Below are 17,500 nucleotides of genomic sequence, written 5' to 3'. Positions count from 1 at the left end.
TTAGGTGCGAGTTATGTCATCAATTGCATCGACTGCTGTTGCTTCTGACAATTGCAAAATGAAATTAGTTCGAGATTGCAAAAGAAATTTGGCTGTGGAGCTTGCTTTGCTCGATGTGAATATCTCCTTGCTGTTGAGATTCTACATTAGATCACATGATCCTCATCCCAGTTGCGAAGATGAAAGAAATGTTCGTCCATTAGCAGGTTGCAAGATATTTAACCCTTTCTCGTACGTCTGGCGGCGGCGCGCGGGCCTCCCAGCCTCCGTTTTCTTCGCCGTGATTGGATGTTCCGCTCGGCATCACTTCTAATCTCAGTGTGCCGCGAGACAGCGAAGGGAAAGTACACGTCGCTCCCGCCGTCTCGCTCATTCAGTCTGACTCGAGGAGTGTTTTGGAACGACTTGATGGATATTTATCGTTTTGAAAATAATTAACCGTCGTTCGGGAAATAGTGACGATGATAGCGAGTGTCAGGAGAAACTAATGGATTATACGCGGAAATATATTGATTAAATCTCGATATTCAGAAAGGAAAAAAAAACTAGAGCAGGCCATTTAATTAAAAGCCAACGAAATAAAAGTGGTGATCATTATTTCTGATGAAATATTAAGTGTATTCCGACGGAAACTTGGCAGTGCAACCGAGTGCGTGTCACCATACATAAGTAAACAACCGCCTCACACATGGACGCACATAACGGGCCCTCCCCCCTCGCCCGCCCCCCTCCTCACACCACATAAACATAGGCAAACACGAGGAGCAGCCGAGGCCGAGTCAGGAGGCGCGAGCCGAGAGCAGGAGCGAGACGAGGCTCCTGGAGACGTTGACCCGAGACCTGCATTAGTGATGGTCCAGTGACGTCACTCGCGAAGGCACCGAGGGAGACGAATCACGAAATGTCAGCGTCCAGGGCTCCAGGCTGGCCCTCGAGGGGCACGGCTCGAGTGGCACTCTTCGCGGTGCTCCTCGCAGCCCTATCCGCCTGCGGCTCCGCATCCAAGGTTGTCCTTCGAAACAACGGCTACGAGGGCGTCGTGGTGGCGCTCGAGGACGACCTGCCGCTAGCGCTCTGCCAGGACGTCGCGCTCGGACTTGAGGTGAGTGAGTGCCTTCGAGGCTCTGGGTCAGGGGCCAAGAGTCAAGGGTCAGCCTAGACCGCAGTGTCAGGGTGACAGAAGGGCAGTTCAACATTCCATTTGTTTGACAGCAGGCAAACGAGGGGAACTTTGCGAGACATCTATTTAGTCAAAGAAAATATTTCACCTTCATTATCGGGAAACTCTGCTCCGCGACAGTCTTTTAAGGCGGGAAACTTTTATTCAACGACAGAGAACTTCTACTTAAATATCGGGCGCTTTCGAGATGCACTGGGAGGGCCAGGGATTCTGTTGCTCAAAGAGATGTGGCTATTTTTTTTTAGGAGACAGCAAGACATTAGAACATTATCGTCCTCTGATGATACTGATCTCATTTTCGAAGTGAGCTCAATTCCAGGGAGATAGTGAGCATTATCTCAAAGGAAAACGGAGCTCCATCTCAACGGGTGAGCGAGCTCCGTTTCAGCGAGCTCTAGTTGGCTAAGATAATGACGATAGTAATTAAGAGGCGAGAAGAGGGTGGGGCCTTTTCTATCCAGGAGTGGCCTCTGTTCAGGAAAGCAGTGAGAGAGCTTATCAAAAGCTCCCCCCCTTCCTCTTCCTCCTCCTCCTCCTTTCACACCCTCTTCCACCTCCTCCTCCTTTCATACCCCTCCTCTTCCTTCAACCCGCTCTTATCTTCCTCCTCCTCCTCCTTCTCTTTCTCCTTATTCTCCTCATCTTATTCCCCTTCCTCCTCCTCCTCCTCCTCCTCCTCCTCCTCCTCCTCCTCCTCCTCCTCCTCCTTCTCCTCCTCTTCATCCTCTTCCTCCTCCTTCTACTCCCCCTCCTCCTCCTCTTCCTCCTCTCCTTCCTACCCCTTCTCCTATCCCCTCTCCTCCTCCTTCTCCTCCTTCTCCATCTCCTCCCTCCTCCTCCTCCTCCTCCCACCCCTCTTCCCCTTCCTCCCCCCCTTCCTCCTCCTCCTCCTCCTACTCCTACTCCTACTCCTACTCCTACTCCTACTCCTACTCCTCCTCCTCCTCCTCCTCCTCCTCCTCCTCCTACTCCTCCTCCTACTCCTCTTCTTCCTCCTCCTCCTCCTCCCCCTCCTACTCTTTCTCCATCTCCTCCCTCCTCCTCCTCCTCCCCTTCCTACCCGCTCTCCTATACCCTCTCCTCCTCCTCATTCCTCAAGGGGGAGATTGGCGTTCCCCTCCCTCCACCCCCCCCCTCCCCCACCCTTCCTTCGCAAGGGAAAGCGGGCCGTCTTCCACAAGGGATAAAGAGCCTCGGCGGCCAAGAGGACACCGGGCCGAGCACGTCGTCTCAACGAGCCAAAACCGCGCTAACGAAGCCGTCATTATTCCATCAGCCCCCTCCCTCCCCCTCCCTTGGCCCCCCTCGCTCCCCCCTCCCCTCCTCTTTCTTTTTCTCCTCTTCTTTCTTTTTCTCTATCCAATCCTCTCCCTCCTCCTTACCATGCCCCCCTCCCCCCCGCCTTCTCTTCTTCCTCCTCCTCCTCCCCTCCCCCCATTCCATTTGTCTTTCTCTTTTATTACTTCATCTCCGTCTTTCTTACGCCTGTTTTCTCTTTCTTCGGCCTTTCTCCTCCTCCTCCTTGTCCTCTCCGCGTCTATTGTTTATTCTTCTCCGTGTGGTTATCCTGTGGGTTTGTTCTTCCTGCCTTCTCTCTCTCTCTCTCCCTCTCTCTCTCTCTCTCTCTCTCTCTCTCTCTCTCTCTCTCTCTCTCTCTCTCTCTCTCTCTCTCTCTCTCTCCTTTCTTTCTCTCTTTCTTTCTCCTTTCTCTCTCTCTCTCTCTCTCTCTCATCTCTTTCTATCTCTTCTTCTCTCTTTCTATCTCTCCATCTCTCTTTCTATCTCTCCTTCTCTCTCTCCTCTCTCTCCTCTCTCTCTCTTCGGCTCTCTCTCTCTCCTCTCTCATCTCTCTCTATCTATCTCTCTCTCTCTCTCTCTCTCTCTCCTCTCGCAAACCATCTCTTTCCAAGGTCTCTCTCTATCTCTCTATCTATCTATCTCTATCTCTCTATCTATCTATCTCTATCTCTCTATCTATCTATCTCTATCTCTCTATCTATCTATCTCTTTTCAGCGTCGTTATCATCATCACTTTCATCCTTCACATTACCACTATTATCACTACATTTCTAGTATATTTCTGACTGCGGTTTCGTCGCTAACAAAACCAAACCTACCTCGTCTTTTCATCTCCTCCTCTTCCCTTATTATCCCCTCCTGCCTCCTATTCCCTCATTCGCTAGAACGAGAACCTCATAAATCATAAATTCGCGATACTTTTCATTCACACTCGAATTCCGTCGCCCGGGAGAGCATTCGTTAATCAAAGAAATGTCAGCATCACCGTTAACATAACCCGTCAACGGTGCAAATAACGGGCGACCTTAAGGCAATAAAGGCGTTAGTCAAGTTTCTCTTTATTTCTTTTATTATCGCCATTAGCTTTTCGAATTACGCGCGGTATTTAATTGGCTGATGGCGCGAGTGGGTCCGGCGTGGGAGCGCGATCTCGGCGCCGCGGCTCTCCTCGATAAGCTCCTTGGTCGTCGAAGGCTACGGCGACTACGACTACTATGGTCGCGAGGGGAAATGGTCTCCGTTTAGTCATACTTGCGTCATCGTATGTCCTTTAGCCTAGAACACTACTACTACTACTACTACTACTACTGTTACTACTACTACTACTACTACTACTACTACTACAACTACTACTACTGTTACTACTACTACTACTACTACTACTACTACTACTACTACTACCACTATTACTACTACTACAACAACTACTATTACTACTACTACTACGACTACAACTATTGCATCTAACTGCCGTATACAACATGGTATTTCTACAATGCTATAAATTTTAACAACTATTACTACTATACTATTGGCGCTACTACAGAAAATGAATCCTAATACTTATACGAGTCTTCATATCACTTATGTCTTCTATTCTTCCATTATCTCAAATTGCCTATTATGTCTTCTTTCATAAATAATATTTATTCTCATCGTAACCCCGCGGTCTCTACTTTCTGCGCCCCCAAATTGAGTCTTCTCTTTCCTTCGGTTCTTCGTGTTTTGTTCCCGCGGTCTCTGCCTCCACTTACCGGTAGCGCGGAGATTCCTTATCTATTAATGACGTCGCAGATGGTCCTCCCTGATAATTTCCGCGCGGACGATTAATAGTTTACAGGTACGGAGGAGGAGGAGGAGGAGGAGGGGGAGGTGGAGATATTGGGGGTGGAAGTGGAGGTGGAAGAGTGGGAGGTGGAGGAGAACAGGAGGTGGAGGAGGAAGAGGTGGAGGGGGGGCTGGAGGTGGAGGTGGAACTGGAGGTGGAAGGGGGGCTGGAGGAGGTGGAGCAGGAGGTGGAGGAGGACCAGGAGGTGGAGGTGGAGATGGAGGAGGAGCAGGAGGAAGTGGAGGTGGAGGAGGAGGATTAAGAGTATAAGGAGGAGGTGGAGGAAGTGTTGGTGGAGAAGATGGGGAACAAGAACAGATACACAGAGTAAGAACAACGAAATTCTTGATTTTCATCGAAAGCTCATTCTTGTACGCGTCTGGAGATCGCGTAAATGAAGCACATACACACATACACACCCGCGCGCGCTAGCATACTCGCACACGCACACACATGGGCTTAAGGGGCTACATTTTTAGCTGCTGTCATGAGTCACGATCGAGTGCCAGTGTCATGTCATCGCATTCCTTCTAGAGGGAGGGAAAGGGAGAAGGAGGGAGAGAGAGAGAGAGAGAGAGAGAGAGAGAGAGAGAGAGAGAGAGAGAGAGAGAGAGAGAGAGAGAGAGAGAGAGAGAGAGAGAGAGAGAGAGAGGGGGGGGGGGGGGGGGGGGGGGGGGGGGGGGGGGGGGGGGGGGGGGGAGAGAGAGAGAGAGAGAGAGAGAGAGAGAGAGAGAGAGAGAGAGAGAGAGAGAGAAAGAGAAAGAGAGAGAGAGAGAGAGAAAGAGAGAGAGAGAGAGAAAGAAAGAGAGAGAGAGAAAGAGAAAAAGAAAGAGAGAGAGAAAGAGAGAGAGAGAAAGAGAAAGAGAGAGAGAGAGAGAGAAAGAGAGAGAGAGAGAGAGAGAGAGAGAGAGAGAAAGAGAAAGAGAAAGAGAGATAGAGAGACGCACAGAACGAGACAAAAAAAAAATGCTGACGCTCGTAATCCCAGAGGAGCGACGAGGAGCAGGGCGAGGGAGGCGCGGTCGGGGACGAGAGGCGAGAGAAATGCGCCCGGAATGCCCGATGCCCTCGATGAAGTGCCAAGATGCCGCACTCTTGTAAGCAATAAATTTAAATCCCGCTCACCTCTTCGCCGAGGACTCAATTCGGGCATTCCTCGCTGTCGGGAAAGCACGTTGCGGGCATGCCGTGGTATGCGTGGGTATGCCGCCGGATCGTGGGGCATGGGGCGGTTGCCTTGATGCACCGGGGTAGGTTAGGGGTATTTCGCGGTAGGCGGGAATATAGTAGGATATGCCGTGATATGCTGAGGTACGCGGGGATATGTTAGGATATCTTGGGTTATACTTGTTGGGTATGCTTGGGTATTCTAGGATATGCCGATAAATGCAACGGGCATCGGACAGTGGGTTAGAAAGGGCGGGATAGGGAGAGGGAGAGGGGAGGTACGGGAGGAATGGCAACACATGGCAGAGGAAGGGAGAAGAGCCGTATGAATAAGGAATAAAGAAAAGGCGAGTGAGAACGGAAGACAAGAAAAAACGAGGAGCGAAGAGCCAGGGAAAGGAGAGAGAGAGGGGGGGAGGAGAGAGAAAGAGAGAGGAAAAGGAGAGAGAGAAAAAGCGAGAAAGAAAGAGGGAAGACGGAAAGAGAGAGGGAAAGGAGAGAGAAAGAGAGAGGAAAAGGAGAGAGAGAAAACAAAAAAAAGCCGAGATAAAAAAAAAAAAGAGGGGAAGAACAAACGGAAAGGCAGAGAGGGTCGGTAACAGGAGAAGCGGAGTACGTGGAAAAAGAGCAGAGGGCAAGAGTGGGAGGGGACAGACCCACCACAAGCACAAAAGACCACCGAAGGGAAGGGTCAGTAAGACGAGAAAGAGGGGAAGACTGGAAAAGAGCGAGGAGGGAAAGGTATGCGACTAGAGGAGAGAAAGAGAGAGGGAAAGGAGATAAACGAGAGGAAAGACAGAGAGAGAGAAAATGAGAGGAAAAAATAACAAAAACACACACCAGGGGCATCGAGAGACGGGGAGGGAGGTGAACCGAGCAATGAAACAGCAACAAAAGCATAAAAAAAAAAAAAAAACCAAAAATAAAAAAACAAATACATAAAAAAAACAAAAAACAAAAAAAAAACATACAAAAAAAAAACAACAACCAAAAAAAAACAAAAAAAAAACAAAAACCAATCAAAACCAAAAAAAAAAACAGCAGCAAAAGCAAAGAAAGCACAAGAACGCAACACCTCGAAGCAAAACCCACTTCCTGTCATCATCACAAGCAGACCGAGATTCATCTCCTGTTATCGCCTCTCCCCCCTTCCCCCTCCCTCTAACCTTTTCCCCTTCCATCTACCCTTTCCACCCTCCCTCTACTCTCCTTCCTCCTCCCTCTACCCTCCTTCCCCCTTCCCCTTACCCTCCTTCCCCCTCCATCTACCCTTTCCCCCTCCCTCTACCCACCTCCCCCCTCCATCTACCCTTTCCCCTTTCCCTTCCCTCTACCCTCCTTCCCCCTCCATCTACCCTTTCCCCCTCCCTCTACCCACCTCCCCCCTCCATCTACCCTTTCCCCCTCCCTCTACCCACCTCCCCCCTCCCTCTACCCTTTCCTCCTTCCCATGGGGGCCTACCACCATGAAAAAAAAACTTTCCCTCTCTCCTCTAACCCTCCTTCCGCCCCCTCCATCTATCCCAAAACCTTTTACCCCCCTTCCCCTCTCCTCCCTCCTTTCCTCCTCCCTCCACATCCTTTCCCTTCCCCCAGGCCATCTACCCTTTTCCCCCTTCCCTCTACCACCCTAACTTCTATACTAACTATCCCCTCTCCCTCTACCCTCAACTGCCCCACTTCCCCTCCCTAATCCCACCCCCTACCCGTCCTCCCCCGGCTCCAAACAACCCTCCTTGGGCCTCCTCCCTCATCCTTCCCCTTCCCCCCTCCCAATCTACCCCTTCCCTTACCCCCCCCCATTCCCCCCCCCCCTCCCCCTCCACTTTTCCCCCTCCTCCTTCCCCCTTTCCCCTCCTTTAACCTCTCTTTTCCTTTCCCTTTTTTGCTGTTGGCTTTTGTCTCCGGTTTTTGCTGTCGTTACCCCGATCAGTGGCTTTGTCATTATGGCGCATCTTTTACCCGTGGAGGGAGAGAGGAAGGGAGGGAGGGAGGGAGGGAGGGAGGGAGGGAGGAAGGGAAGGGAGGGAGGGAGGAAAGGAGGAAGAGAGGGAGGGAGGCAAGCTGGGATAGAGTAAGGAAGGGAAGGAGGGAAGGAGGGAAGGAGGAAGGGAGGGAGGAAGGAGGGAGGGAAGGAGGAAGGGAGGGAAGGGGGAGTAGGGGAGGAGAGGAGGGGAGGGAATGGAAGGAGGAAGACGAGGGATTTCTGCGAGGGAGGGCGGGCAAGCTGGGTAAAATAGTAAGGACAGGTAAGGAGGGAGGGAGGGAGGGAAGAGAGGGTAGGGATGGAGGATGGGAGGGAATTGAAGGATGCGATGGCACGGGGGACGGATTGGGCAAAGAGGGGGAATGGGCGAATGGAGGGCGCGCGGGGGGGGTGGGGGGGGGGGGGAGATTAGGGGTGGAGGGGGAGGGGGGGGTGGGGGGGGGGTTGAGGGGGGAGAGGAGGGCGAGGGGGAGGGGGAGGGACTGCCCTCCCCCGGTCCCCATTAACGTGGCCTGGGAGAGGGGAAGGGGTAGGCGGATAACTCCAGAGGCCTGGGTCTCGTCGGGGGGCGGGACGGGGGCGCACGCGGCGGCGGGCGCCCGGCTCGGGCCGGGGGGTGGTTCGGGAGGGGGGGGGCGGCAGGTCCGATCTTGCGGCCGGGTGGCGGGGCGGGCGAGAGCTCTTCGTCTTCCTGCTTCTTTTCTTCTTCCTCCTTTCGCTAATTTGTCTTTTCGTTCTGCTCTTCCTCATTCCTTGTGGCTCCGACTTCCCTCCTCAGACAGCATTTTGAAAACTTCCCATCCATGATCTTTTTGGAGGTTTATAAAAATTAAAAATAGAGGGGGGAGGTGGGGGGTGGGGAAAGTGGTTTGAAGGGGTTTAGGGGGGACCTTTTTTCTACCATCCTTTTTTATTAAGGTGGGCGGTTTTGGTCCCGTTATTTTTTCTTCCGTTTTATTTACCCCCCTTTATTTTTTTTTCGTGCCTTTTTAATCGAATTTTTTTGATAGTTTTTATTTTTATTTTTTATTTTTAATTGCTTTTTTTATATTATTTATTATTTTATTTTTTTTTTATTTTTTTTTTTATTTTTGTTTTATTTTTTTATTTTTTTTTATTTTATTTTTTTTTTTTTTTTTATTTTTTTTTTTTTATTTTTTTTTTTTTTTTTATTTTATTTTTTTTTTTTTTTTATATTTATTTTTTTATTTTTTTTTTTTGTTTTTATTTTTTTTTTTTTTATATTTTTTTTTTTTTTTTTATTATTTTTTTTTTTGTATACTTTTTTTTTAATTTTTTTTTTTATTAAGTTTTTTTTTTTTTTATTTTTATTTCTTTTTTTTTTATTTTTATTATTTTTATTATTTTTGATTTTTTTTATTATTTTTTTTTATATTTTTATTTATTTTTTTTTTTTTTAATAATTTTTTTTATATATTCAATATATTTATGTTTTTTATATATTAATTTTTTTAATTTTTTTTTTAATTATTTATTAATTTTTCTATATTAATTTTTTTTTTTATTAATATTTTTATCATATTTTTATAAATTTTAATAAAATATATTAATTTTTTATTATTCTTTTAATTATATTTTTTTTTATATAATTATTTTATTATTATTTTTTTTTTTATATTTTTAGATTTTTGATTATTTTTTTATTTTTTATTTTTAAAAATATTTTTTTTTTTTTATAATATTCTTTTTTAATTTTTTTATTGTTTTTTATTTTTTATTTATTTTTATATATTATTTTTATTATTTTTTTTATTATGACGTAAATTAAATTTTTATTATATTGTGATGTTTTATTCGTTTTTTTTTTAAATATTTTTTATTAAATAAAATAATATTATATAAATTAAATTAATAAAAAAAAAAAAAAATATTAAAAAAAAAATAAATTAATTGTCTATATCAATCCCCTCGCTGTGGGCCCAACTCTCGTGTGCCGGTGCCGCGCGTGTGTAGGTATGGTCCCCAACCAGAGAACGAACGATTGAATTAATGACCCTTTTAACCCGCAGGTCGTCTTTTTTTTACGATTAAAGTGATTGGCAGTTCTTTTTTTGGCCGAACTTTCTCTTTTCGGCTTCAGTCTAATAATTTGCAATCCCTCTCCTTCTATGCGCTTTTATGTTTATCTATCTGGTCTCTCTCTCTTCTCTCCTCCAATCTTTGCCTCTTTTCCTTCTCCATCTAACTTTCTTACATTATCTCTTACCCTCTCCCTCTCTCTCCCTCTCCCCTCTCCTCCCCCCCCTCTCCCTCTCCCGTGGCTCCCCGACCACCTCCCTCTCCTCCTCTCACCTCTCCCTCTCCCTCAACTCCCTCTCGCCTCTCTCCCTCATCCTCCTTCCCTCTCAACCTCTCCTCACCACACCATTCTCTCACCCCTCCCATATACCTCACCCCACTCCCCCACCCCTTTACCCCCACTCACCCTCATACCCTCTCGCCTCTCCCTCTTCCTCCTCCCTCCACTACCCCTCTTCCATAAAATCTCCCTCTCTCTCTCCACTCTCTCACCCCCTCACGTCCCCACCCACCTCCCCTCTCTCCCACATCTCCTCCCAACTCCCCTTTTCCCCTCGTCCGCTCCCTCCTCCACCCTTTCCCCCCTCTCCCCTCTCTCCCCCTTCTACCCCTCCTGGTCCTGCTCTCACCTCATCCTCTCCACCTCCCACATCCCACTCCCTCATTTCACCTCGGGCTCTCCCGGGGCCACCTCCTCCCCCCCATCTCCCCTCTCTTCCCTCTATTCTTCCCTACTTCGGCCTCCTCCCCCCCGTTCCCTTTCTGCTCTCCCTCCTCCCTCTCTACCACTCCCGTCCCCTCCTCCCCTCTTCATGCTTTTTCCCGCTCCCTCTCTCGGCCCCCTCTCCACCTCTCCCACTCCCCCCCTTCTCCCCTCCTCCCTCTCGCCTCTCGCCTATTCCCCCTATTTTGCCCCCTCACGATCACGAAGCCTTTCCCCTCTCCCTTTTCCCTCTCCCTCACACCCTCTCCCACCTTCCACCCTCCCTCTTCCTTCTCCCTCTCCAGTTTCCTCCTCTCCTCCCTCCTCTCCCTCTTCTCCTTTTCTTCTCCCTCGCCCTCGCCCCTCTCCTTCTCTCCTTACTCTTTATCTTTTCCTCTCACTCCTCTCCCCTCTCCCCTTTTTTTTTTTCCCTCACTCCTCTCAGTCGCTTTTCATCCTTCTCGCCTCTTCTTTCTTTCTTTCTCCCCTCCTCCTCTCACCTCTGCGCCCGCTCCGCTCCGCCTTCTCACCCTCCCCCCCCCCCCCCAACCCCGCCCATCCCGCCCGTAGCGAAAGACTTCCCGCCCCCCGAAAGAGCGCCTTGCCTTCGCTCGCGCCAGCATCCGTGGAGGAGGAGTCGCCGGTCGCCGCGGGTCGAAACGGAGCAATTACCGGGGCAGGTGAGGAGGGGGGAGAGGAGGGGGAGTGGCGGGGGGAAGGGGGGTGATTGCAAGGTGGAGGAGGAGGGGGGGGTGATTGCAAGGTAGTTGCAGCCGCCGGAGGTGCCACCGCCGGCCGGCTTCTTACGTGCCACTCCCGCCCGCCCTCCTCACTCCTCCCGCTGCTGTCTGCCTGCGCTCTCTCTCTCTCTCTCTTTCTCTCTCTCTTTTTTTTTCCCCCCCTATCCCTCTTCTTTCTTCCTTTTTCCTTTTCCCTCCCTCCTCCCACTTTTCTTTCCCTTCCCCTTCTTTCTCTCATTCTTTATCTTCTCATAAGTAGGCTCTCCCCTCCCTTGCTTTTACATTCCCCTTCCCACTCCTTTTTTCCCTTCCCCTTTCCACCCTTTCCTCATCCTTCCCCCCTCTTCCCTCCCCCACCCCCCCCCCCTCCCCCTCACCTTCTTCCCACTCTCTTCCCCTTTCCCTCTTTCTTTTCTCTTTCACAGCCTCCCCTCCTTCTCCTCACTCAATCTCCATTTTTCTCTCCCTCTCCCGTCAATATTCTCTTATTCTCTTTTAGCTCTCATCTTTTTCTTACTACCTCTTTCGTCTTCTTTTCCTGTGCTCGTCCTCTCTCCGTCCTCGGACTCCCCGGCCTATCCATCCTATCTCTGCCCTCTCTCATCTCATTTCTCCTCCCACTCTCTCTCGCCATCTCTCTCCACTCTCGAATACTCTCTCATCTTGTAGCCCACTCACATCTCTCTCTTCGTCTCATCTCTCTCTCCTCACACTCACTCTGCCTCTCTCATCTCTCCTCATCGATCTCTTCCTCTCCTCTCCTTCTCTCGAGTACTAAATCACTCGCTCTCTCTCTCCTCGTCACTCGTCTTCACATCTCTCTCAACTCTCCACCTCTCTCCCCCTCTTCCACCTCCACCTCCTCCTCTCCCCCCTCTCTCCGTCCTACCTATCTCTCTCTCTTTCTCATTCTCTCCATACTCTTTCTGTCTCTCTCTCTTCTTTCTTCCGTCTCTTCTGTTCTGTCTCTTGCACGTGCATCCATCTCCCGCAAATTGTCACTTGCAACTCTCTCTTAAACTAAAAACTCTCACATCATCTCTCCACTGCTCCTCTCTCTCTCCTCTCCTCTCCCCGCCACTCTCTTCTTCTCAACCCTCCCTTCCTACTTCTTCCTCTCATCCTCCTCTCCAATCTCCTACATTCTCTCTCCTCCTCATCCCCGTCCCATCCTCTCTCCTCCACCACTCTCTTCCTCCGTGGGTTTCCCGTCCTCCCTCCCTCTCTCCTCGTCTCCTCCCTCTCGTTAGCTCTCCTCTCGTCTCTCTCACACTCCTCTCCTCTTCAGTCTCACTCCCTCTCCTCTCCTCCACCCAATCGCTCTCTCTTCCTCTCCCCCTCCCTCTCTCTCTCCTCCCCTCCCATCCTCTCTCTCTCTGGGAGCGAAGGAAGAAAAATAGAGATACAGAGAGAGGTTAAAATCGGCGAATAGGGAGGAGGGAGACGCACTGGAGAGAATGAATAGGTGAGAAGGGTGAGGGAGGGATAAGGATCAGGGCGTGAAGCAGGAGGCCGGGGGAGGGGGGCGGAGGAGGCCAGAGGGGGGGAGAGGGCGAGAGGGAGGGAAGTGAAGGGTAATGTGAAGGCGAAAAAATCGTCCAATTTGTCAGGACGGAAGGTGCTAGGCGACATAAGAGAGAAAGAAAAAGAGGGAGAAGGGAGAAGATGAGGAGGAAGGGGAAGAGAGGAGAGAGGAGACGATGAGAAGCGAGAGAGAGGAGATGAGAGAAAGATAGGAGAATTGCGAGAGAGAGAGAATAGAGAGAAGAGAGAGGAGAGAGGGAGCAGAGATGGAGTGGTAGCGAGGATTGATGGATAGGAGAGAGAGAGAGAGATTGACGATCGGAAGAGAGAGAGAGAGAGAGAGAGAGAGAGAGAGAGAGAGAGAGAGAGAGAGGGGGGAGAAAGGGATAGATAGAGACAGATAGAGAGAGGGGGGTTGATATAGAGATGGATAGGAAGAGAGAGAGACAGAGACAGTCAGCCAGAAGGAAGGGAAAGTAGTAGTTTAAAGGAAGCTTGTGCCCATTCCAGTGCAATGATCTTTGAAATATATTTTTTTGGGGAGATGTTGGTTGCTTTTTTTGTTAGCTGCCTCTCGTCTTTACCTCCCTCTCTATCTCTCTCCAATTCTCTTTCTTTCACTCTCTCTCTCTCTCTCTCTCTCTCTCTCTCTCTCTCTCTCTCTCTCTCTCTGCATCTCTCTCTCTCTCTCTCTCTCTCTCTCTTTCTCTCTCTTTCTTCCTCTCTCTCTCTCTTCCTCTATCGCTCTCTCGTCTCCTCTCTCTCTCTCTCTCTCTCTCACTCTCTCTTCTCTCTCTCTCTCTCTCTCTCTCTCTCATGTTCTCTTTCATCTCTCTCTCTCTCTCTCCTCTTTCGTCTCTCTCTGTCGTCTCTCTCTCTCTCGGTCTCTCTCTCTCTTTCTTTCTCTCTCCCTCTCCTCTCTCACGCTCTCTCTCTCTCATCTCTCTCTGCTCTCTCTCTTATCGCTCTCCCACCCTTCCTCTCCTCTCCCTCCCTCTCTCTCTCTCTCTCTCTCCCAACTCTCCCTCCCTCCCACTCTCTCTCTTTCTCCTCCCCCTCTCTCTCCTTCTCTTCCCTCTCTCCCTCTTCTCCTTTCTCTTTTTTCTCCACCTCTTCCTCTCCCACTCTCTTCTTTCTTCTGCTTCTCTTTCTTCTCCTTTCCTCTCTCTCTCTTCTCTTTTTTCTCTTCTCTTCTCTCTCTTCTCTTTGTTCTCTCTTCTTTTCTTCTTTTTTTTTTTTAATTCCCTTTCTCGATTTCTCAGTTATGTATCCTGATTTATCAATATTCATCTGTCACTCCGCCCACTTCCTAGATTTCCCCTGAGGGTTTCCAATTCCCTTCCGCCGCTCTCCCACCGCCTCCTCCCCTCCCGCCATGATGTCACCTTCGCCATGAGTGATGATGCTCGTTCCTCAGCCTCTAATGAAGCGCGGAATATGTACTTTTGTTAGACTTTCGTTAGAGCTTTTGTTAGGTGTTGTTAGTGCATCGAGGCGAGGGCATCTGCGTTTGATGAGAGTTTTGTAGAGGGGGCGGGGGAATTCTTTAGGGGGGAAGTCGGGAATCTCGATCGGTCTAGGGAATATCTGGGGAGAAAGGGAGAATGACAGGGGGAGAGGAGAGAAGGGAGGTGTAAAGAGAGAGGGAGAGAGAAAGAGATGGGAAGAGAGACAGAGGGAGAGGGAGAGAGAGAGAGATGGGAAGAGAGGGAGAGAGTGAGAGGGAGAGGGAAAGGGAGAGTGAGAGAGAGAGTGAGAGAGAGGGGGGGGGAGGGAGAGAGGGAGAGGGAGAAGGAGTGGGAGAGAAAGAGAAAGAGAAAGAGAAAGAGAGAGAGAGAGAAAGGAATAGAGAGAGAGAGAGAAAGGAATATAGAGAGAAAGATATAGAGAGAGAGCACAAAGCACAAGGGGAGAGAAGGAAACCACAGAGTGAAACGAGAGAAAGCGAAAACAGAGAAAGGCGAAAGAGAGAAAGAGAGAGAGAGAGAAAGATCAGGAAGGAGATGAATGGTGATCTTACGCTTTGTTTCCTCTCCCTTTCTCTCACTTTCTCGCTCTCGATCTTTCTCTCACATTATCCGTCTCCCTTTCTTTCACACTATATAACTGAACATGTGTTTGTGTGTGTGTTTGTATGACTGTTTGCGTGTGTCTGTGTGTGTTTGTTTGTGTGTGTGCGTGTTTCTTCTCTCTTTGTCTGTCTTATGCCCCTTTCTATCCTAAACCTAAATCTACATTTAATCTTTTTTTTTCTTTCTTTCTCTTTCATTCTGAAATTTCACTCGATTTACCTATACTATTTTGATTTATGTTGTACTTCCTTTATGATAAGATCTGGATTGTTATTCTTCTCTTCATCTCCGAACTCCATCTATCAAAAATAAATAAGAAAAGCCTCTAAGGTTCATCGACTCTTGTTACTGTCTATCAAGAATGGTCCTTAACGACACAAAAAAAAAAGTCACTAACGAGGAGGTTTTCATTCTTTTCCTTTCTTTGACACGGGCAGGTGGGGGTAGGGGGTAGGGGGGAAGGGGAAGGAGAGGGGGAGGAGGAGAGAGGGGGTAGGGGGAAGGAGGAGAGGGGGGGAGGGGGGAGGCCTGTCCGTTAAGAGGTAACATCCGGTGTATTTTTTGGGAGAGGATTGCGGAGAATGAGGGAGGAGGAGGAGGAGGAGGAGGAGGCGGAGGAGGAGAATGAGGGAGGAGAATGAGGGAGGAGAATGAGGGAGGAGAATGAGGGAGGAGGAGGAGGAGGAGGGGCGGAGGAGGAGGAGGAGGAGGAGGAGGAGGAGGAGGAGGAGGCGGAGGAGGAGGAGGAGGAGGAGGAGGAGGAGGAGGGAGGAGGAGGAGGCGAGGGGGGATGAGAGGGGAGGAGGAGGAGGAGGGGGAGGGAGGAGGTGATGATGAAGGAGGAGGAGGAGGAGGAGGCGGAGGAGGCGGAGGAGGAGAATGAGGGAGGAGGAGGAGAGGAGGAGGAGGAGGGAGGAGGAGGGAGGAGGCGGGGTGAGAGGTGGCGGAGGTGGTGGAGGAGGATGGTGGAGGAGGAGGCGGAGAGGCGGGGTGGAGCATGAGGAGGGGCGAGGGGGAAAAAAATGAGGTAGAGGGAACGCAGAGAATGAGCTGCTAAAGATGCTCGTGGGAGAACACTGAAATGAGAAAAGGAGAATAGGAAAATGGAATAAAATTAAAGGTGAATATGTTGGCAATGAAGAAATAAATCAGAATAATGACGATGACAATGATTATAATAATGATAGGAAAGATAATAATAAACATAATGATGATAATGATAAGGATATTACTAGTAATAATAATAACAATAAAAGTAATAATGAAAATGGTAATTATAAGGATGATGATAATGAAACGGCCTAAATAATGGCAATAAAGATAATTGAGAGACCGCGAAGAACTGTGCATATGAAGCGTCTGAGGGGGACACTCGCGACGAGCAGCAGACGAAGTAGAAGGAAGAGATGGCGGGCCTGAAAAGAGAAGAAGAACGAATAGAAAAAGGAAGAGAAGGAGGAGGCAGGGAGGGAGGAGGAGGAGGCGTGACATGTAATAAGGCGAAGAAGGAGCGAAGGGAGAGGAAGGGGAGGGACGCTAAATGAGGGGAGGGGGAAGGGGCGGAGGAAGAGGGGGGGGGACGGGCTGTTAATGATGGTGAAAAAGAGAAGGCGGGGCGGATGATGGTGTTGATGATGATGGGGAGAGAGAGAGAGAGAGAGAGAGAGAGAGAGAGAGAGAGAGAGCGATGGAAACAGAGAGAGAGAGGGGAGAAAAGAGAAAGAGAGAGAAATAGAGCGAGAGAGAGGAGAGAGAGAGAGAGAGAGAGAGAAGAGAGGTACAGAGTGAGAGAGAGAGAGAGAGAGAGATGAGAGAGAGATGGAGAGGAGAGGAGGAGAGAGAGAGAGAGAGAGAGAGAGAGAGAGAGAGAGAGAGAGAGAGAGAGAGAGAGTGTCACGTATAACAAAATGCGAGAGAATCCGCCATAAATCTTTCTCTCTCACTCTCTCTCTCTCTTTCCCGTTTAGTGAATCCGGCGTCCTCTCCCCCACCCCCTTTCTCATGTGTATATATATATATATATATATATATATATATATATATATATATATATATATATATATATTAATATATAGCAATATATATAAGTCAAAGCCATGAAGCACAAAGGAAAAGCGATGGAAAAGGAAAACCTCAGCGAAACAAAACACGAAAAAAAAATATTTATAACATAAATAAAAAAGCGGGAGACCGTCAGCCATTAATGAAATAGCCTTAAAAAATAAAACAATATCAATAAAAGAGGCAATAAAGGCGTAATGACAACAACAAAAAATAGATTACGTCTTAAACCAACCGTCACGACGACACGATGTTAGGGGGGAGGGAGGGAGAGGGAGGGAGAGAGAGAGAGAGGTAGAGAGAGAGAGAGTGGAGCAGAGAGATGTGATGAGAGACCCGAAGTGAGAGAGAAGAGTAGGGAGAGGAGAGAGGAGAGTGGGGGGGGTGGGGGGGGAGAAGGGGAGAGAGAGGATGTGAGGAGAGATGAGAGAGAGAGAGAGAGGGAATGAGAGAGAGAGGGAGGAGAGATGAGAGAGAGAGAGAGAGAGAGAGAGAGAGGAGGAGAGGGGAGGAGGAGGAGGAGAGAGAGAGGAAGAGAGAGATGGAGAGAGAGGAGGAGAGAAGGGAGAAAGAGGGGAGGAGAGAGAGGAGAGAGATTAGAGAGAGAGAGAGACGCTGAGCGAGAGAGGAGAGAGAGAGAGAAAAATGAGATGAGAGGAGAGAGAGGAGATGGGGGGAGAGAGGGAGGGAGGGTGAAAGGAGGAGGGGAGGGGAGAGAGGGAGAGAAAGAGAGACAATTAGAATGACAAAATTCGGGAAACAAGGAAGTGTGTGTGTGTTGAGGTGTGTAGATAGATAGATAGAAAGATAGATAGATATTGGCATATAGATAGATAGATAGAGAAATATATAGATAAATATACATCTAGACAAAGATAGATATAGAAAGCTATTGATAT

At 48.8% G+C, this 17,500-nt stretch overlaps 1 protein-coding gene across 1 annotated transcript in view; it reads left to right on the top strand.

Annotated features, from left to right (window-relative positions):
• The first annotated feature begins 303 nt into the window (after positions 1-303).
• The window catches only part of LOC122253144 (calcium-activated chloride channel regulator 1), a 50,031-nt gene continuing 32,834 nt past the window's right edge, over positions 304-17,500 (top strand). Inside the window, exon 1 of the mRNA XM_043015960.2 lies at positions 304-1,102. Within this exon, the coding sequence (XP_042871894.2) occupies positions 902-1,102 (201 nt within the window). The 5' untranslated portion in view covers positions 304-901. The remainder of the gene's footprint in view (positions 1,103-17,500) is intronic.

The sequence above is a fragment of the Penaeus japonicus genome, unplaced genomic scaffold (genome assembly GCF_977035675.1).
Source record: "Penaeus japonicus unplaced genomic scaffold, GWHDUDI00000001_assembly GWHDUDI00000039, whole genome shotgun sequence".
Lineage (NCBI taxonomy): Eukaryota > Metazoa > Arthropoda > Malacostraca > Decapoda > Penaeidae > Penaeus > Penaeus japonicus.
Note: the sequence above shows the minus strand (reverse complement) of the source record. Positions and strands in the feature narration are given on the sequence as shown.